General features: G+C 44.7%; 1 protein-coding gene across 1 annotated transcript in view; it reads left to right on the forward strand.

The window, feature by feature from the left end:
• Positions 1–21,492, forward strand: part of nfkbid (NFKB inhibitor delta) — a 28,403-nt gene extending 6,911 nt beyond the window's left edge. Inside the window, exons 2-8 of the mRNA XM_033049524.1 lie at positions 2,788–2,893; positions 4,811–4,957; positions 14,606–14,657; positions 15,882–16,051; positions 18,474–18,593; positions 20,146–20,310; positions 20,981–21,492. Of these exons, the coding sequence (XP_032905415.1) occupies positions 2,788–2,893; positions 4,811–4,957; positions 14,606–14,657; positions 15,882–16,051; positions 18,474–18,593; positions 20,146–20,310; positions 20,981–21,046 (826 nt within the window). The 3' untranslated portion in view covers positions 21,047–21,492. The remainder of the gene's footprint in view (positions 1–2,787; positions 2,894–4,810; positions 4,958–14,605; positions 14,658–15,881; positions 16,052–18,473; positions 18,594–20,145; positions 20,311–20,980) is intronic.
• Positions 21,493–21,712: the final 220 nt, after the last annotated feature.

Raw genomic sequence — 21,712 nt, forward strand, 5'->3', positions numbered from 1 at the left:
ACTGAACTGACCTGACCTGACCTGACCTGACCTGACCTGACCATGGGAATTAGCCCTTCCTAACATGCCAAGCAAAAAGGACAATGCTCAATGGATTATCAACAAGCTACCATTAAATGCTGAAGATAGACACAAAATGCTGGAGTAACTCAGCAGGACAGGCAGCATCTCTGGAGAGATGGAATGGGTGACATTTCTGGTCGAGAACATTCTTCAGAAGGGCTGGCACCAAACAGTACACGGTACTGAGTCTGAAGAAGGGTCACTACCCGAAATGTCACCCATTCCTTCTCTCCAGAGATGCTGCCTGGCCCGTTGAGTTACTCTGGCGTTTTATGTCTATCTTTGGTGTAAACCAGCGTCTGCAGTTCCTTCCTACCAATAAATGTCATTTGTTTGAAAGCCCTTCTGGTTGATCTCATGACGATGGAGGCAGGGGCTTCAGTTTGTGGGACATTGGCAATAGCATCTGACATGGGCTCCACTTAAACGGGGTTGGAAGGAGTGACCTAGGAAAGAAGGAGCAAGTATTGTAGCCATGAGCTGACAAGTTGGGGGTGATGAGGGAAATGGGGTTTGGAGGGATACGGACCACATGCAGGCAGGTGGGACTAATGTAGCTGGGACATGTTGGCCAGTGTGGGCAAGTTGAGTCGAAGGGCCTGTTTCCACACTGTATCACTCTATGAATCTATGACTATAAAAATACAAGTTAAATTTGAAAAGTCCCACAATGATTACTGATAAACTGAGTGTGAGAGAAAGCAATGGAATTTAATACTTATAGGAAATATAATATGGTGATAATCTAAGATTGAAATATCTGTGTTAGAATGCACAGAGGGACAAAGGAGCAGCAATCTCTCATTCACCAGGACCTCGGCTGAAACGCCCCAGCCCTCCTGTGCCAAATTAATACAGCTACTGATTAAATAGATTATCTAACTTCTTTTTAAACACTTGCAGTAATCAAGCACAATGGTGCAACACAGTGGCGCAGCGGTAGAGTTGCTGCCTTACAGCGAATGCAGCGCCGGAGACCCGGGTTCGATCCTGACTATGGGTACTGTGCAGAGTTTGTACGTTCTCCCCGTGACCTGCGTGGGTTTTCCCCGAGATCTTCGGTTTCCTCCCACACTCCAAAGACACACAGGTTTGTAGGTTCACAAAAAAGCTGGAGAAACTCAGCGGGTGCAGCAGCATCTATGGAGCGAAGTAAATAGGCCTTTGTAGGTTGATTGGCTAGGTGTATGTGTAAAATTGTCCCTAGTGGGTGTAGGAGAGTGTTAATATGCGGGGGTCGTTGGGCGGCGTGGACCTGATGGGCCGAAGGGCCTGTTTCCACGCTGTATCTCTAAACTAAACTAAATTAGAGTTGCTGCCTCACAGCATCAGAGACCTGGGTTTGATCCTGACCTCGGGTGCTGTCTGTATGGAGTTTGCACGTTCTCCCTGTGACTGCGTGGGTTTTCTCCCAGTGCTCCAGGTTTCCTCCCACACTCCAAAGACGTACAGGTTTGTAGCTTAATTGGTTTTGATAAGTTGTAAAATTGTCCCTAGTGTGTGTCGGTTAGTGTACGGGGTGATCGCTGGTCGGAGCGAACTCAGTGGGCTGAAGGGCTTGTTTCTGCACTGTATCTCTAAACTAAACTAAACTAAACTAAAGCTTCCACATTCACCGAGTTCCAGAGATTCGCCGAGATCTGAAAGAGGAAATTCCTATGTACCTCAGTCTTAAATAGCTGCCCCTTATCTTGTAACCATGTCCTCTCATTCTACACTGCACGAAACATGCACTAAATGTTATTCTTGCATAAAGTGTTATTCTTGCCATAAACATTATTCTTGCACTAAACGTTATTCCCTTTATCATGTATCTGTATACTGTGGATGGCTCGATTGTAACCATGTATTGTCTTTCTGCTGACTGGTTAGTACACATGACCTCCTTTGTGCCTTTGGTCATCAGTGCCTTTAGATAGTTTCAAGGAGGTGCATTAGCGCTGGTCCATCTGAACCTTTCAGCAGGAGATCCTTCTTCCATGTGGCTATCAAACTTTACAACTCCTCCCCCTTCGGTCATGGAGGTGACTGAGACTGAGACTGACCCCCCCCCCCCCCCCCCACTCCCACCCCCCAACTCCTCAATCTTTGCACATCCCCAAAGCCTTAGCACTCTTCACTTTATTTTCATGTTTCATGCATTTTGTGTTTTTTATGACTGTGGCGAATTAATTTCCCTCCTGGGATAAATAACGTTTTATCGTATCGTATTGTATAATTTCACAAACTTCCTGTCACGACACCAGTAGGGATCAGCCAGGCAACCAATGGTACTCATTAACGCCGCGTCTCCACCCAATGCGCCGTGAAGCTTTAGTTTGGAAAAAACTGGATGTCCATCCGTTGTTCTCAAAAGTGGTATCAAAGTTAAAGCCCCCGTCCCACGGTACGAGTTCATTCCAAGAGCTCTCCCGAGTAAAAAAAAAAATCAAACTCGTGGTAAGCACGGAGCATGAACGTAGCGGGTACGTCGGAGCTCGGGGACGTCTCTTAGCGCTAACAGCAGGTACTCGGGAAGACTCGCTAAGGGCAGGTAAGCACGGGAAGACTGGTGAAGATTTTTCAACATGATGAAAAATGTCCACGAGTACCGACGAGCGGCCATTACCGTAAATCTCGGAGTTCGAATCAGGGCAAACTCGGGAGAACTCGTACCGTGGGACAGGGGTTTTCGCAATCAGTCTAACCTGCAATTGTATGAATTGTATGATTATTCATTTGCAGAATCCTCCACATCTATGCAGCAAAAGGTATGCGGGAACACGCCTACGCAGCCGCTGAGCGAATGCACGAGCTCAGAAGACTGGACACAAAAGAACACAGGGGAAAGGTATAAACATCTTAATGTGCTCTCTTTAGTCAACTAGTTCGCTTGTCTAGAATTTCTGAAAATACTGTTCAGAGAGAAAGTATATCAAATTATGAGAGGGTAGACAAAAATGCTGGAGAAACTCAGCGGGTGAGGCAGCATCTATGGAGGGAAGGAATAGGCGACGTTTCGGGTCGAGACCCTTCTTCAGACTGATGTGGGGGGGAGGGGGGCGCCACAGACTCACAACTCTGTGTGGAAAAAGTGTTTCCTCGCCTCCGTTCTAAATGGCCTACCCCTTATTCTTAAACTGTGGCCCTTGGTTCTCGACTCCTCCAACATCGGGAACATGTTTCCTGCCTCTAGCGTGTCCAAACCCCCATAATAATCTTATATGTTTCAATAAGATCCCCTCTTATCCTTCCAAATTCCAGAGTATACGAGCCCAGCCGCTCCATTCTCTCAGCATATGACAGTTCCGCCATGCCGCGAATTAACCTTGTAAACCAACGCTGTGACCAGGAATTAATTCATATTTGACGACAGTTAAGAGATTTTCGTGTTCGTTTTCTAGGTCTGCACAAAACATAAGAGTCTTCAATTTACAACAGAAGTCTTTAATGCTTTACTCAATGCTGGCAACAAGACAAGTCAAAATGGCTGCACACACACACACACACACACAGGATAAACTATATACAAAACATCTCCCTTTGTCCTGTGCAGCGCCACCTGCTGCACAGGATGAGCAACGAGACCTCCCACCCCACATAGTCCACCAAACATCACACTCCCCCTTTCCAGTTTGAACGTCTCTATTCCTGAATGAGTCGCCTTGGGGGAATACCACAATTGCAACGTGTCGATCAACAAAGGACCACAGGCAGATCGGCGGGGAGTTCATCTGGCGGAACTACGTCAAGCCTGAGGAGGGGCAAGTCAGGCACTCCAGTATCCACATGATTCGACACTGGGGTGTCCGACTGCTTGGTTCTGATCAGGTTCTGCGCAGTCTTCGCTGGAGGAACGCGCCTTCTTAATTGGTCATGATGCCATCGGCATTGTCCTTCTTGTCCTTGGATGGTGTACATTTTGGTTCGAACCCGACCCATCACTCTTATACGGCGCGCACTCAGCCAACGAAGTCGAAGAAGTCCAAAATCGCCATTTTGAGTTGCCTTGCTGCCAGCATTGAGTAAAGCGTTAAAGACTTCTGTTGTGTGGGGTGGGAGGACCTGTTCTTCCTTCCGTGCAGCAGGGAGCGCTGCATGGGAGGAGCAACATGTCCTCCCACCCCACACAGTCCACCAAACATCACAGAGATGATCCAATTAGAGTATCTAAAACGGTTAAAGGATTTTATGGGGTCGATCAAAAGATGTTATTTCTCCCAAAGGGGAGTTCAGTTTCAGAGGGCTTAATGTGTTAGAGTAATACTGTACAGAAAACATGTCCAAAAATAATTCTTCACAGAAATTATGATGAAAGTTTGGAATTCTCTTCCCAAGATGTTACTGAGGGTAGGTTCAGTGAAAATTCCATAACTATGATCGATTGTATCTTCAGATTATTCAGAGAAAATAAACTTCAAACCAAATAAATGGTAAAGATACAAATCTGCTTTGAATTAGCTGGATGGCAGCAAAAGGTCATCTGATAGGAGCAGAATTAGGCCATTCGGCCCATCAAGTCTACACAAATATTCAATCATGGCTGATCTATCTCTCCCTCCTAACCCCATTTTCCTGCCTTCTCCCCATAACCCTTGACACCTGTACTAATCAACTAGGCTGGAGATGTTGACTGGTCCTTAGAACATAGAACATAGAACATAGATCATAAACACTAAAACATACAACATTGAACACCTTCTCTGTTTGCTGCTATTATTTATGCACCACTTCTCCACGCCAACTATGCACTTTGTTACATTCCTAGACACCCCTGATGGTCGCTGTGGTCGCTAACCAGCCGCTAATTGTCCGAGATCTGATTCTGCTTGGTGCTGACCTGAATGCTGTAGATGACAAAGGGTTAACTTTCCTCCATCTGGCTGCTACTTATGGCCACGTGAACGTCATACAGGTAAGCGTCTCTGTTGGCTTTAATAACACAGGCAATTACTGAGAGCTAATGCTATCCATTACAGTGGTGAATGCGTTCACCCAGTGCACTCATTCACCGCGTGTCACGGGGTGGGGTTGTAGAATTACACACTTACCATCGTGAATGTGCATTTTGTGTAAAATCACTCACTTTATTGTTCGAGAGTTCATTTAATTTTGCAAACAGGATATTTTTTTTTAGTTTAAAGAGATAGTTTAAAGATACAACGCGGAAACAGGCCCTTCGGCCCACTGAGCACTCCTACCAACTTGCCCCTGCTGACCAAGATGCCCCATCTACTCTAGTCCCACCTGCCTGTGTTTAGCTCATATCTCTCTAAACCTATCCTATCCATGTACCTGTCCAAATGTCTTTTAAATGTTATTATAGTACCTGCCTCAACTACCTCCTCTGGTGGCTCATTCCATACACCCATGTGTGAAAAAATTGCCCTTCTGATTTCTGTTAAATCTTTCCCCTGTCACATTAAATCTGTGTTCTCTGGATGTTGACTCCCCTACTCTGGGTAAAAGAGCCAGTGCGTTGACTCTATCTATTCCCCCCATGATCTTATACATCTGTATAATAACCATATTATAACCATATAACAATTACAGCAGGCCATCTCGACCCTTCTAGTCCGTGCCGAACACGTATTCTCCCCTAGTCCCATATACCTGCGCTCAGACCATAACCCTCCATTCCTTTCCCGTCAATATAACTATCCAATATCCAATATATGAGATAATATCACCTCTCATCCTCATGCACTCCAAGGAATAAAGTCCTCGCCTGCACAGCCTCTCCTTGGAGCTTGGGTTATTGAGTATCTGAATTCTTTGCACTTTGTAGGTTTTGGTTTAGGTTTAGTATTGTCATGTGTACTAAGGTACAATGAAAAGCTTTGTTTTACATGCTATCCACACAGATCAGATATACTATGCATAAATACAATCACGTCAAATGACAGTAAAGGTGTGGATGTGCAGTTTACCAAGGAGTGCAAGTACCTTGGAGTTTACCTGGACAGTAAACTGGACTGGTCCAGGAACACTGAGGGACCTGTATGGGAAGGGACTTTCTGAGGAGGCTCCGTTCTTTCAACGTCTGCAGTAAGATGCTGTCCTGGGGGTGGAGTTGGATTCATGGGAGGTTGGTCTTGGAGGGAAGGATGCTCCTCAAACAGTGGAGCATCCTGGACATACAGCCCATGACACACTGGTCAACCTGAGGAGCACCTTCAGCAACAGACTGGTTCCACCAAGATGCAGCACAGTTCGCCACACGAGATCCCTTTTCCCTGTGGCTATCAAACTGTACATCTCCTCCCACTTAAGTCGTGGGGTAGACTGACTCCCCTCTCCCTCCCCAATCTTTGCACATCCCCAATCCTGGACTTGCCACTTTAATTCCATGTTTCATGTCTCTTGTTGTATGACTGTTCGCAGACCAATTTCCCTCCTGGGATGAATAAAGTTCTATCGTATCGAATCATAGTAGATAGTGCAAAGGGTGCTTAATATAGTTGTGTTCAATACAGAGAGCAGAATATAGTTCTCAGCATTGGAGCGGCATGAGTTCCATGGACAAAATCGAATGTCCACTGTGGGGCAGAGGTGAATGGGACAGTACTCTAACTTATGAAAGGATCGTTCAGAAGCCTGATAACAGAGGGGAAGTAAATATTCCTGAGCCTGGTGGCGCGCACTCTCAAGTTTTTGTACCTTAGTAATCAGATTATGAGGTTATTTGCATAAAGACTGATTGAAATGTTCTCCTCTGTAAATAACCTGAAGAACACCTGGGTTTCCAGTAGCAACAGACATTCATGAAGTGGCTGCCAAGAGATTGTATGTTTTTGAAACCAACATCACTTTGGAGCTTTAGATTGCGTATTTTAATGGTTGAAGAGTTTTGTTCAAATTTATTGTTGGCAGCTTGGTGTGTGAGAGCCAAGTTAAGAAAAGCTGCAGAAATGTGAGATGGATACGATTAAAAAAAAAATTAAAAAAAATGAAGTATATCTTTCTATTGATAGCTAGCTAGTCTGTGAGATAAGGTCGAGTCTGAACTGGTCTAGAAGCACACAAAACACGTGATGGACTTTGCCCTGGAATAAGGGGCAAGTGAGGGCAAGCTGTTTGTGAAACCAAGTTGACATTTATAATCATCAACTTTGTGATAGTTAAAGCAGAGATCTGTTGGTGCAGAGCGAGTGCATTGATGAAACATGATGCTGGACCTCATCAGCAGGTTGTGTAACATCTGTGAGAGAGACAAACAGAGTTCGTGCTTTTGTGAAAGGCAAATTACAGTTTGGCCAACGTTACGTTCAGACTTTAGACTTTATAGAGGTACAGCGTGGAAACACGCCCTTCAGCCCGCGCCGACCAGCGATCACCCCGTACCCTAGCACCATCCCACACACACCAGGGGGCAATTTACAATTTCAACAAAGCCAATTAACCTACAGACCTGTACGTCTTTGGAGTGTGGGGAGGGGGGGGGGAACCAGGGCACAGCGGGGAAAACCTACAGGGAGAATGTACGAACTGCATATAGACAACACCTGTAGTCAGGATCAAACCTGGGTCTCTGGCGCTGTGAGGCAGCAACTCTACCGTTGCGCAACTGGGGTTGATTACTGGAAGTTATTAAAAAGAAGATAGATGTGTTTTTTTAATTCGTGGGTGTATTAATTTGGCACAGGAGGGCTGGTGCGTATCAGCCATGGTCATGATGAATGGGAGGCGTTCGTTTGTTCCTCTGGGCATTCTGTTACAGATTTTTAATCTTAGATTACCACCATATTTCCTAGAAGTGGCTTTGTTCAATGCTTCCCTATAATCAGTAAATTGGAGTGTGGGAATAAACTGAGTGTGGGAGTCTTCTTCCGTGTCCAACTTCCATGTTTCAAATGTTGACATCGCTGTCATCGTTAGTCCTGAAAAGGACGCAAGCTTTGGGTGTTTATGCGTGCTATTTTTATGATATTTATTTTAGTTGTTTATCTTTTTTTAAATATTTTACCTTGTATGTATCGTTAGCTTTTAGAAATGTTTGAATGGTGCACTGACTGGCTGACATTTTACAATTTCGTTGTACATGGTTCATGTTACAATGACAATAAAGAAACTATTCTATTCTATTCTATTCTTCCGGCGACAATCAGTGGGAGCCATCACTTGTTGCAATAGATGATGGTGGTAGCAGAATTAGCTCAGGATACTTAGTTTCCAGCCCCGCGACATGGAGCCAGTGTAGGAGTAAACCAGAGCACCAGGAGAAAACCCACGCAAGCCACAGGGAGAATGTACAAACTCCGTACAGACAGCGCCCATAGTCAGGATCGAACCGTGGTCCCTGATGTTGTGAGGCAGCAACTCTACCGCTGCGACCACCTGTTAATTTGCATAATGCAATGAATGTTATGTACTGGAAATTAACTTTTTAATGATTATGGCAAATTTAACTTCTTCGCTAAATTGAATCCCATGGAAATGGAGCCAGTAGTTGTGTTTTAGGGGCTTATTGTGGCAGCGGCAATTGTTAGAGAGAGGCCTGGTGATGTGCATCGGAGACTGATGTTGGTCGCAGTGATACTTTAACAGATGTTCATGGCCTTGACTTGGGATTTCACAGTATGATTTCAATGTGCAAAGGTTGCCTTGAATTAACAGCAGAGGGTGGAAAGAGACTGCAGAAAAGCCGAGAAAGGCTGCAACTTTGACAAGACATGCAGCGAAAGCAATTTAATAAAGAGTGTGTGGGTTTGAGAGTGTGAAATCTATATAACTAAAAGTCTCATCTTGACCACTTCCTGTCTGCGCTGTATATTGATTTTAGAAAAAAAACGCTACCCTATATGGCTATGATTTTTGGCCATCTTACTCACAGTCCTCCTCCGCTGAGGCAGCCTCGAGGATTTTTCCAATCGATGAAAAATATAAAAGTTATGAGTGTTTTAAAAATCTTGAGATCAGCTGATTGGTCCTCTCGCCTGTCAAACACCATGATGAAGGTAACACCCCTTCCGGGGGTGGGGGGCAGGACTATAAGACCCCAGATGCCTGGACGTTAGTCAGTCACTCTGGAAGATGGCGAGGGAGAGGCCACAACTGTGATTCTAAGCTGTGAATCAACTGAACTGTGAGTCTGCAATGTACTTGCAATAAATGATTTGTTAGCCCTTAAAGAACATGAAATGAGTTGTTTGGCCTGCCCTGTGCTTGAAACTGCAATGGAAATGGAAATGAAATGAAAATGCAATGAGCTGTTTGGCCTGCCCTGTGCTTGAAACTGCAATGGAAATGGAAATGAAATGAAAATATTTGTGAATTCAATTGAATGAATAGTTTTAATAAAGTAAATGAAAGAAAATTGTTCCCACTGATCAATGGCTACTGAAGGGAAAGAGTTTAATTTTAAAAGAACCAGAGGCTATACAAATAAACCTTTCAGAGATCGATCGGTATGATGCCAAATCTATTTCCTGGAGGGTGCTGCCAATAACAGAGAGAAAGAGGCAAATGTCCTTTAACACTCCAATGCTTCTGGGTGCATGTGTTGTGTTGTATTTCTGGAGCTGCAAGAGCACTCCTGGGTTGTGGTGTGGAGTCTGAACTGGCACCGTCCACATCCGTCTTGCTGAAGATGGTCAGGTAGTAAAAGACTCTGCATTCCATGTGTTTAAAATTGATCGAATGATTGATTAAACCAGAGCATTCTTTATAAATAATGGATTTTGAACAGACTTGTACTACACATTCCTTTGGAAGTTAACGCAAGCAGGGACAGATTTCTTGTTGGCAACCATTTCCTCCGCAGTTAATATTGTCGTGAACCATTCTCTGTCGGTGGAATGAATGGTTTCACTGGGAGCATTTATTGGTCCAATTTATTTTATATTTTATTTGCTTTATTCATTTTCGCAAAGTTGCGGCAGCATCGAGCAACAAGCAACTGACACCAGCCCCAACTTCTGTATCTAGCCCCCATTTTATTGTTCGTTGAGTAATCTTAAACATGGGTCACTTTGCTAATAATATTTTGAGGCTGGGTGAGGTGGGTGGGGGGGTGAGGTGGGTGGGGGGGGGGGGGGTGAGGCAGGTATATCACCACTTTTTTCTTTCTTTCTCTTTTTGTCCTTTTATTCATTTTTTTTCCGCTATTCCTCTCTTCTTTCTTTCATTTATTCACTCTTTGGCCACACTACTTTGGTAGTCTAGGGGTTCTATCTTTGCACCTCACGTTTTCTCTTTCTAGCTTTTTCTCCTTTTCTTCCAACTATAGCTAAAAAGTTAAAATTGAAGCTGTACAATACCTGTATAATTTTATATGCCGTCGGTTCTATGTTTGTACATTTGCTTCTAATAAATAAAAATATATTTTTTTTTAAATGAAAAAAATTTTGAGGCATTTGAATATAAGAACACAAAGAATAATAGGAATATATAGAACGCAAGGGCGATGCACAAAGATGCAGTGGTAGACTCTCTCCCCCTATAGCTGCCGTGCCAACTGTGCCTTTAAATATAATCAGAGACATTAAACATAATGAAGCAGTGGTATTAAGGACGAGGCCACTCCCTCTTCTCCCCTCTCCCATCTGCGAAGAGGTACAGAAGGGTGAAAATGTACACCTCCAGATTCAGGGGCAGTTTCTTCCCATCTGGGGAGGCACGGTGGCGCAGCGGTAGAGTTGCTGCCTTATAGCGCTTGCAGCGCCGGAGACCCGGGTTCGATCCCGACTGCGGGTTCTGTCTGTACGGAGTTTGTACGTTCTCCCCGTGACTGCGTAGGTTTTCTCTGTGATCTTCTGATTTCTCCCACACTCCAAAGACATACAGGGTTTTAGGTTAATTGGCTTGGTGTATGTGTACAATTGTCCCTAGTGGGTGTAAGATTGTGTTAATGTGCGGGGATCGCTGGTTGGTGCGGACCCGGTGGGCCGAAGGTCCTGTTTCCACGCTGTATCTCTAAACTAAACTAAACGAGACTACAGGACTAAACTCCTCAACCATTCAATAGGATCATGGTTTATCGACTTTTTCCTGTAAATCCGCTCACATCTTGTCATTCCTTTCTTCAAACTGAAGAAGAGTTCTGACTGGAAACGTTGTGTGTTCATTTCCCTCCACAGATGCTGGCTGACGTGCTGAGTTCCTCCAGCAGGTTGATTTTTACGTCTGATTCCAGCATCTGCAGCCTCAATTGTCTGCTTTAGACCAAAGACTGGAACATTTTGCTGGGGGGTTTTTTCTCCCTCCTTTCTTATATGTTATGTGTTATAAAATACTCCCAATCCTCATACCCACTATAGATTTCACATCATGGTGTCATCAAATCATTCTGCACCGAAACAGGCCCTTCGGCCTAACTAGCCAGTGTTGACCGTGATGCCCCATCTACACTAATCCCAATGCCTGTATTTGGCCCACATCCCTCTAAAGGAAATCGGCAACATTTCGGGCCGATACCCGTCTTCAGAAGAAGGGTTTCAGCCCGAAACGTTGCCTATTTCCTTCGCTCCATAGATGCTGCTGCACCCGCTGAGTTTCTCCAGCATTTTTGTGTACCTTCGATTTTCCAGCATCTGCAGTTCCTTCTTAAACACTCCCTCTAAACCTTTCCTGTCCATGTACCTGTCCCTGTGCCTCTTAAATGCCGTTACTGTATATACCTTGCCTTAATTATCTCCTCTGGCAGCTCATTCCATATAACCACCACCCTCTGAGTGAAAATGGTGCCCCTCGGGTTCCTATTAAACCTTTCCCCTCAAACCTTAAACCTATGTCCTCAGTCTAGATTGTGTGTTCAACCTATAGATTGGGAAGAACTATACCATGTCTTTTTTTCCCTCTCCAACGCTGGAAGATTGCATTTTGTTGAAACACGTTTCAATTTGTTGTGGTGCATAAACATGCAGACCAACTCAGCTGTAAGTCTCTGACTCGCTGCCAAAAGCAATCCTCTGTTATTGGAACCAATGCCTTCAAGTGCTAAGGATGATGTTTTTGCTGCAATAAGGTTTGATATGAAGCCAAGTTGATATAATTCCCTCAAATGTTAAAACAGACAGTAGGTTAAAACTAGACTGTGTTTCGATCCGATGATATTGCACAATTTTTGTTAAAAAGAAAAAGGCACAGTAACAGAAGGGACCTAATTTTAAATGAATCACACACACACCTTCAGGCTCAATATTATAGCTCATAACACTTCCAATTACCCTTGTCACTCCTACCTGCTTACTTCAGCCAACGCCCAGCAATAAAGTGACTTCAATGGAAGTTTGTCAAGTCGAGGCTAATCAAATCTCTGGAATAATAACTCTTGCTCTTCTAATTCTGGCTATATTTCAATTTTATTGTCTTCTTAGTTCTCATTAAATCTATTCTCGGTGATCTGGCTTCTTTAAGTTTGACTCGCTGTAACCCTGTTGACAGCTATCATTGCCCAGGTGAAGCATGGTCACAGCTATGGAAAGCCCTAAACATGTCCAGTAATTGTTCCATTTTACAATGCATGAGATGAGAACGCAAGCAGATTGCAAAGCTTGTTTTATTGTGGTTAGTGTGATACTGGTCTTTTGTTCCCTTAATCATAGTCATAGAGTCAAACAGCGCGAAAACAGGACCTTCGGCCCAACTTGTCCACACCAACCAACATGTCCCAGCTACACTAGTCCCACCTACCTACGTTTGGCCCATATCCCTCTAAACCTTTCCTATCCATGTACTTAACTAATTGTTTCTTAAACATTGCAATAGTCCCTGCCTCAACTACCTCCTCTGGCAGCTTGTTCCATACACACTCCACCCTTTGTGTGAAAAAGCTACCCTTTGATTCTTTTCCCCTTCACCTTAAACCTATGTCCTCTGGTTCTCGATTCCCCAACTTTGGGTAAGAGACTACCCAATCTATTCCTCTCGTGATTTTATACACCTAAATAAGATCAACTCTCATCCTCCTGTGCTCCGCGGAATGAAGTTCCAGCCTGCTCAACCTCTCCCTGTAGCTCAGGCCCTCAAGTCCTGGCAGCATCCTCATGCATCTTCTCCGACTTGACACTGGTGCCCAGAACTAAGCGCAATACTCTAAATGCGGCCTCAACAATGTCATGTTGCACCAACACCAACATGACCTCCCAACATCATCTACACCCAGCATTCTGACATGTGTTTTCATCGGGTTCTCAAAAAAACACACTCAGGATGTTGTGTCAGGAGATGCCAGCATTGTCAGAATCCTCTGTGGTAATCCAACCAATACATTTATTTGTGGTGTCCGTTTTAAAGTGTCATTCAATCAGCAAATGCAAGGGATTAAGAAACAAGCTGTTGAAGGTACGTAATTGCAGATTCGTGGAAATTTGGCAGCATTTCCTCCAGCATTTTGTGTCTATCTTCAGCTAATATAAGAGGTGGAATTATATTCGCTTTTGGCATGGGCAGAAGCCTGGTCTGGAATTTATCCCCAGAGTAGCAAAAAGAAAACAGCATGAATGGAACACTAAATTACAAGTACATTTATATTTAGAAGACTGGAATACAAAAACAGAGATGAAATGCCGAGCATCTATAAGGCGCTGGTCAGGCCACATTTGGAGTACTGTGAGCAAATTTGGGCCGCATATCTGAGGAACGATGTGCTGTTTCTGGAGAGAGTCCAGAGGAGGTTTATAAGAATGATTCCAGGAATGCGTGGGTTAGCATATGATGAGCACTTGACAGCACTGGGCCTGTACTCGCTGGAGTTTAGAAGGTTGAGGGGGGGTCCTCATTGAAACTTACAAAATAATGAAAGGCATAGATTGAGTGGATGTGGAAAGGATGTTTCCACTGGTGGGAGAGTCTAGGACCAGAGGTCGTAGCCTCAGAATTAAAGGGCGCACTTTTAAAAAGGTGAGGAGTAACTTATTTAGTCAGTTAACCGGTGGAACTTATTGCCACAGAGTCAGTGTGTATTTTTAAGGCAGAGATAGACAAATTCTCGATTAGAACGGGTGTCAAGGGTTATAGGGAGAAGGCAGGAAAATGGGATTAGGAGGCAGAGATCAGCCATGATTGAATGGTGGAGTGGACCTGATGGGCCGAATGGCCTAATTCTACCACTATAGCGTGAACTTGTGCAGACACAAGGAACTGCAGATGATGGCTTACAAAAAAAAAAACACTGAATGTTAGAGTAACTCGGCGGGTCAGGCAGAACCAGAGGGGAGAAAGTTGGTAAACAAAGGCGAGTTGAAAGGGTGGGGCAAGAGCTGGCCAGTAATAAGTGGATTCAGGTGAGGAGGGGTTCTTGGCAGGTGGGTGGAGATTGTAACAAGGGGTGGAGGTGAAATGGAGACCAAAGGCCGATGGGGAAAAACAAGGGGTTATTTTTGTCTGCCATGGTCATGATATCTGGAAACACATTCCTTCCTACCTTGCGAGAGGTGTGGGATCAAATCTCAGGGAATGGAGAAATAAATGCGATTACATTCTAGTTACAGCAAGATGCCTCATCATATTTCTGGGGTGTGAGGATGTGTAGATTGTATTATGTCTATCTCTGCAGAATGTACAAGGAAGTGTCTTTTGACTTATCATTTGTGATCTGAGTCAACCCTGTCTGCTTTTGCAGATGGTGATGGCAACAGCAACAATGGTGGACTTAGAGGCACGGGACTTTGAAGGTACGTAATTGCTGCTCCGTCGTTCATGGTTTGGCTTCATCGGCTGTGTGAAACCCACATTGCTGTTCAACGAGGTATGATCCTGGCTAGAAACGCTTCCAATGCAATGCAGGTCTACAACCAAATAACAAACATGTTCTGGAGATGCTGGAATCTTGAGTAAAACACAAAGTGCTGGAGGAACTCAGCGGGTCAGGTCAGGTCAGGCTGCATCAGTGAAGGGAATGGACAGACGACATTTTGGGTCGGGACCATTCTTACAAAATAATGAAAGGCATAGATTGAGTGGATGTCCGTCCGTAACGTCCGTAAATTGTTTTATCTGTAATTTGGAGAATGCACAAAGATCACAGGATTGGTAGCCATACCTCCACAGTATTGTAATGAATGGCATTAAAAGTACAGAAGGCTGAATGTCATAGAATTGTACAGCAGGGAAACAGGCCCTTCAGCCCAACTCTTCCGTGCCGGCCAAGATGCCCCATCTAAACTAGTCACATTTGCCCAGGTTTAGCTCATATCCCAAGAGAGAGAGAGATGGTCTTTGGGATGTGGGAGGAACCGGAGCACCTGAAGGAAACCCACGCAGTCACAGGGAGAACATGCAAACTCCACACAGATAGCACCCGAGGCCAGGATTAGCGATTAAGGCGACTACATTGCAAGGTCACAAATAGATCAGTTGTGTCGACCTTACAAGGAAGTGTCCAATACTGCTTAAAAAAACAAATCGTTTTTTTAAAAAAACATTCAAGAGATATCCTTGCACACCTCAACCGACAATGCAGCTTCCTTACAATTGGAGTCTTTGTTTTAACTTAATGCCATCTGTGATGTTATCTAATCTGCGATAGTTGACCGATTGTTGCCATCATAGGCTGCCGAAAGCAATTCTATTAAAATATAATACTTCTGTACACTCCCAGCTCGCACGTGTCTGCAGGTGCTGATAATTAGTGGCAATTAAATATTAATGCGCAAGACATTATCAGATTGTGGAAACCTTTACAATCTCTCCTCCTCCAAGATAGCACTGGGAGCGTAGTAATGGCTAAATAATTCATGGCACAGTGAAAGCCAATAATTGCACCAACGTCGTCAGTTTTCCATCACATGCTCGAACATGCGGCTCAGTCGGTTTTGTGGTTTCGATGTTGTTGTCATGTTCGCGGTTTTGTTGCTGTTTGCCTGCCATGGAATTAACCTCCCGTTCTTGTGTTTCAGGGCTCACCCCTTTGCATTGCGCAGTTATCTCTCACAACTCCGTTTATCGGGAACTCTTTTATGATCCTGACCTGATACCACAGAGGCAAGACGAGCTGCAGAGTAAAGCTGAGCAACTGGAGGCCTGCATACGGCTACTGATAGAAATGGGAGCCTTAATAATCAGCCAGGTAACTTGTTTAGAAGAACTACCCAACTAAAAAAAAGATAGACTCAAAATGCTGGAGTAACTCAGCGGGTCAGGCAGCATCTGTAGAGAAAAGGAATATGTGACGTTTCGGGTCAAGGCTGACAATAGACAATAGACAATAGGTGCAGGAGTAGGCCACCAGGAGTGCAACCTTGCATCACCCGGCGTGGCCTTAATGGCCACGGGACAATCGCCATCGCCCGCCGGGGGCTTTGACTTTGACTTTGACTCTGACATCGGGGGGGAGAGTGCAGTGGAGAGAGAAGTTTTTTTGGCCTTCCATCACAGCAATGTGATGGATGTTTATGTAAATTATGTTGTGTCTTGGGTCTATTTGTTTGTAATGTATGGCTGCAGAAACGGCATTTCGTTTGGACCTCAAGGGGTCCAAATGACAATAAATTGAATTGTATTGTATTGTATTGTATTGTATTTGGCCCTTCGAGCCAGCACCGCCATTCAATGTGATCATGGTTGATCATCCCCAATCAGTACACGTTCCTGCCTACTCCCCATATCCCCTGACTCCGCTCTTTTTAAGAGCCCTATCTAGCTCTCTCTTGAAAGCATCCAGAGAACTGAAGAAGGGTCTCGATCCGAAACGTCACCCATTCCTTTTAAACTTGCTGGCACTTGCATGGGGAATTTTTCTCAAATATTATGCCATTAATCTGTGTACACTCCAGCCAGGCTAGAAACAAAGCTTTCTTCACTGTTTTCCAAACATTAGCCTTTTTGCAGTCATCATAACATGGGCAATTTACATTGATTGCCAGTTTTATTTGGAGAGGTGTCTCTGGATATTTTTTTTTAAATGAGATTTTAAGTTTGCTGCAAATGGTGATGGGGATAGATGGGTGAATGCACAAAGTCTCTTTCCCAGGGGAGGGGAATCAAGAACTAGAGGTCATGAGTTTAAGGTGAGAGGGGAAAGAATGAATAGCAACCTAAGAGGTATATTTTTCACACTGAAGATGGTGGGTGCATGGAATAAGCTGCCAGAGGAAATAACGAAGGCAGACACTATAACAGCATTTAGACCACTCTAGACGACCCATTGGGTCCCAGTTATGGCGACCTGTGGACCCATTTGGTCCCCGTTGTGATAGAAACATAGAAACATAGAAAATAGGTGCAGGAGTAGGCCATTCAGCCCTTCGAGCCTGCACCGCCATTCAATATGTTCATGGCTGATCATCCAACTCAGTATCCTGTACCTGCCCTCTCCATACCCCCTGATCCCTTTAGCCACAAGGGCCACATCTAACTCCCTCTTAAAATATAGCCAATGAACTGGCCTCAACTACCTTCTGTGGCAGAGAATTCCACAGATTCACCACTCTCTGTGTGAAATTTTTTTTCCTCATCTCGGTCCTAAAAGATTTCCCCCTTATCCTTAAACTGTGACCCCTTGTTCTGGACTTCCCCAACATCGGGAACAATCTTCCTGCATCTAGCCTGTCCAATCCCTTAAGAATTTTGTAAGTTTCTATAAGATCCCCCCTCAATCTTCTAAATTCTAGCGAGTACAAGCCGAGTCTATCCAGTCTTTCTTCATATGAAAGTCCTGACATCCCAGGAATCAGTCTGGTGAACCTTCTCTGTACTCCCTCTATGGCAAGATATACAAGATGAGACTTTTAATTATATAGAGATTTAGGCAGGTACATGGATAGGAAAGGTTTAGAGAGATAAGGGACTAGTGTGGGCATGTGGGACTAGCGTAGCATGGTCAGCATGGACAAAATGTTCCTGTGCTGAATGACTCAATGACCCAACTATCCTAGGAATGTTGCACCAGAAGGTTTAATTGTTCCTGACTAGTGTTAACAAGTTCTCCCTGCATCATTGCCTTGGTACTGCACAGGATTTGTACTCGGGGTGGCACCTGAAGCCACAACCTCTGGGAATTGAGTAGGTTACCATCAAGGCTTTTTCACCCAAAGGGAAGACAAAATTGCTGGAGAAACTTAGCGGGTGCCTATTTCCTTCGCTCCATAGATGCCGCACCCGGCTGAGTTTCTCCAGCAATTTTGTCTACCTTCGATTCTCCAGCATCTGAAGTTCCTTCGTTCACACAAAGGGTGGTGGGTGTATGGAACAAGCTGCCAGATGAGGTAGTTGAGGCAGGGACTATCCCAACGCTTAAGAAACAGTTAGACAGTTACATGGATCGGACCGGTTTGGAGGGATAAGGGCCAAGCGCAGGCAGGTGGGGGTTAGTGTAGACGGGACATGTTGGCCGGTGTGGGCTGTTTCCACACTATATTACTCTGTGACTCTAATGGTGAGGCTGACGTGTAGCATTTGCAACAATGCACTGAGACGTGTAGCGTGGCTCTGAACCAGGAACATCCTCAGCAACAATTGGCAAAGTCAACTGTTCTCCTTTCTCTAAACAGGAGGTGAAGAGCAACAAGACAGTGGTGCACTTTGCCGTTCAGGAAGGGAACCTGCTGTTACTGGATTACTTCCTCAAACTCAGTGGCATCTTCTGCTCACCCGAATTTATCAACATGAAGGTTTGTGATGTTAGCGACGTCCACTCGTAACATGATATGACTATAGTGGGACAACACATTGGTTAGATTCTTTAATAGTTTAATGTTTAAATAAAAGGCTGTAATTTATATTTTGGCCAGCGCAGGTGCTGCCTCACAACGCCAGTGACCCGGGTTCAATCCTGACCTCGGGTGCCATCTGTGTGTGTGTGGAGTTTCCATGTTCTCCCTGTGACCGCGTGGGTTTCCTAATGGCCCTGTCCCACAGTGCGAGTTCATTCCAAGAGCTCTCCCGAGTTTAAAAAAAAAAAATCAAACTCGTGGTAAGCACGGAGAATGAACGTAGCGGGTACGTCGGAGCTCGGGGGCGGCTCTTAGCGGCTCGAAACGCTAACGGCAGGTACTCGGGAAGACTCGCTAATGGCAGGTAAGCTCGGGAAGACTCGTGAAGATTTTTCAACATGTTGAAAAATGTCCACGAGAGCCCCGAGTACCGACTAGCGGCCATTACCGTAAATCTCAGAGTTCGAATCGGGGCAAACTCGGGAGAGCTCTTGGAATGAACGTACCGTGGGACAGGGCACCGGTTTCCTCCCACTTCCCAATGACGTGTGGATTTGCCTCCGGTTAGCTTGGAATCTGTTCTCCACCCAAGGTGTTTCAATAGACAATAGGTGCAGGAGTAGGCCATTCGGCCCTTCGAGTCAGCACCACCATTCAATGTGATCATGGCTGATCTTTTCCAGTGGGCATTTATGTGATATCCACTTATGATGGGTCTGAAATACTGAAATTACACCAAGGCCACACCATGCCAGATTTCCGCAATGTTAGAGTGAACTAAGAGGTTTTCCCATGTCCATAGTTTAGTTTCGTTTAGAGATACAGCGTGGAAACAGGCCCTTCGGGCCCACCGATCCCCGCAAACTACACACTCTAGGGACAATTCACATTTATAACAACAACCTACGAATCTGTACATCTTTGGAGTGAGGGAGGAAATAAAGATCTAGATTAAAGGTATCTGTCTGAAGAAGGGTTTCGACCCGAAACGTTGCCTATTTCCTTCGTTCCATAAATTCTGCCTCACCCGCTGAGTTTCTCCAGCATTTTTGTCTATTTAGATTAAAGGGCTCTACCTGAAACGTGGTCGTTCCATTTCCCTCCACAGGTAGACACAAAATGCTGGAGTAACTCAGCTGGACAGGCAGCATCTCTGAAGAGAAGGAATGGATGACTTTTCGGGTTGAGACCCTTCTGCCTCCTCAGTTGCTGCTCGACCTGCTGAGTTCCTCCAGCAGCTTTTCTTTTCCCTTGCTATAGATTCCAGCATCTGCAGTCCCTTCTGCCACCAAAACCGAATGACAGCTACAAGGCTTGTTCAGGCACCTGAGCCCAATAATTTGCCTCAGTTATATCCGAAGTGATTAAAGAGCTTACATTAAACAAATTCATGCAAGTTAGCTCATGCAGGAGCAAGAAAATACAAAGTGCTTGAGAAACTCAGCAGTGTTAAGTAAGAATTAGTAACTTAACATATAGAAATGACAATTTATTTTTTGCTTTCTCCTAGGCTCATGGTAACACCGTTTTGCACATGGCTGCTGGTCTTCACAATGAGAGAAACCAGGAGAAAATAATTAAACTGCTATTGTACCACGGGGCAGACCCCAGCATCCGAAACCTGGAGAATGATCAACCCATCCATCTGGTGCAGCCGGGGGAACAGGGAGATCAGGTGAGGAAGAGGATTAGGGTGGCGCAGAGGTAGAGTTGCTGTTTTACAGCCCTTGCACTGCCAGAGACCCAGGGTTCGATCCTGACCACGGGTGCTGTCTGGATGGAGTTTGCACGTTCTCCCCATGACTGCGTGGGTTTTCTCCGAGCTCTTTGGTTTCCTCCCACATTCCAAAGGTGTACAGGTTTGCAGGTTAATTGACTTGGTATAAATGTAAATTGTCCCTAGCGTGTGTAGGATAGTGTTAATGAGCGGGGACTCATTAGGGTTAAGATTCCTTTTGGGAATATCGTGCTCATCCCTGCTCTATCTAACTCTCTTTTGAATGCATCCAGTGAATCGGCCTCCACTGCCTTCTGTGGCAGAGAATTCCACAAATTCACAACTCTCTGTGTGAAAAGGCTTTTCCTCATCTCAGTTCTAAATGGCCTACCCCTTATTCTTCTTATGACCAAGTGCACTGCAATGCTGCCACCTGTTAGGGTTAAGAACCCTGTGGATTCAAAGGAAGTGCCACAGGAAATGTACCCTTCTCCCAGACACACCTTCTATTGAAAGCAGCAGGTCTTTGACCTTGACATTGATTTGCTTATTGTCTATGCGGCACTGTAATTCAGCATGAGAAATGATTTTATTAAAGCTTATTGTGAATATGTTTATGTCTTTACAGATAAGGCATCTCTTGAAGAAAGGACGGGTTGGCTCGGGGTCAAACCCCCGCAATGCCACATCCTAGGAACATGGTTCATTCTGGACTCGGACCATCCCATCTTCTTCACTCCTGCGGAATGAATGTGTACCTTATATTAGGAATGGTTTAACATGTACTCATGACTTTCACTGCTGATGTAATGTATCACATCCAACATAGCGAGATAACCATCTTGCATTTTCTTCCTCATCCAGTATTCGAACAGACTTGTGATTCTTACAGTATTTTGCCGTTTCTTTAACTCCTTTCTGAAGGAGATCTCCACCTCCTTTACAACCAATGAAGTGTCCCTTTTAGTTTGGTTGGCAGACAGTAGCAGAGTATTTCAAAGGACAGATGTGTTTACTTATTCACTTATCGCCCAAATACAAGACATCAACAAAGATAGTATAATTGTACAAGTGAGCTCTTAGCTCTAGCTACTGAGAATTCGGGTGGCACGGTGGCACAGAAGTAGAGTTGCTGCCTTACAGCGCCAGAGACCCGGGTTCGATCCTGACTGCGGGTGCTGTCTGTACAGGGTTTGTACATTCTCCCCGTGACCGCGTGGGTTTTCTCTGAGCTCTTTAGTTTCCTCCAAAACTCCAAAGCCGTACAGGTTTGTAGGTTAAATGGCTTCGGTAAAAATTGTAAATTGTCCCTAGTGTGTAGTGTGTGTTAGTGTAATGGGGATCGCTGGTTGTCTAGGAT

Source organism: Amblyraja radiata, chromosome 33 (genome assembly GCF_010909765.2).
Source record: "Amblyraja radiata isolate CabotCenter1 chromosome 33, sAmbRad1.1.pri, whole genome shotgun sequence".
NCBI classification, from domain to species: domain Eukaryota; kingdom Metazoa; phylum Chordata; class Chondrichthyes; order Rajiformes; family Rajidae; genus Amblyraja; species Amblyraja radiata.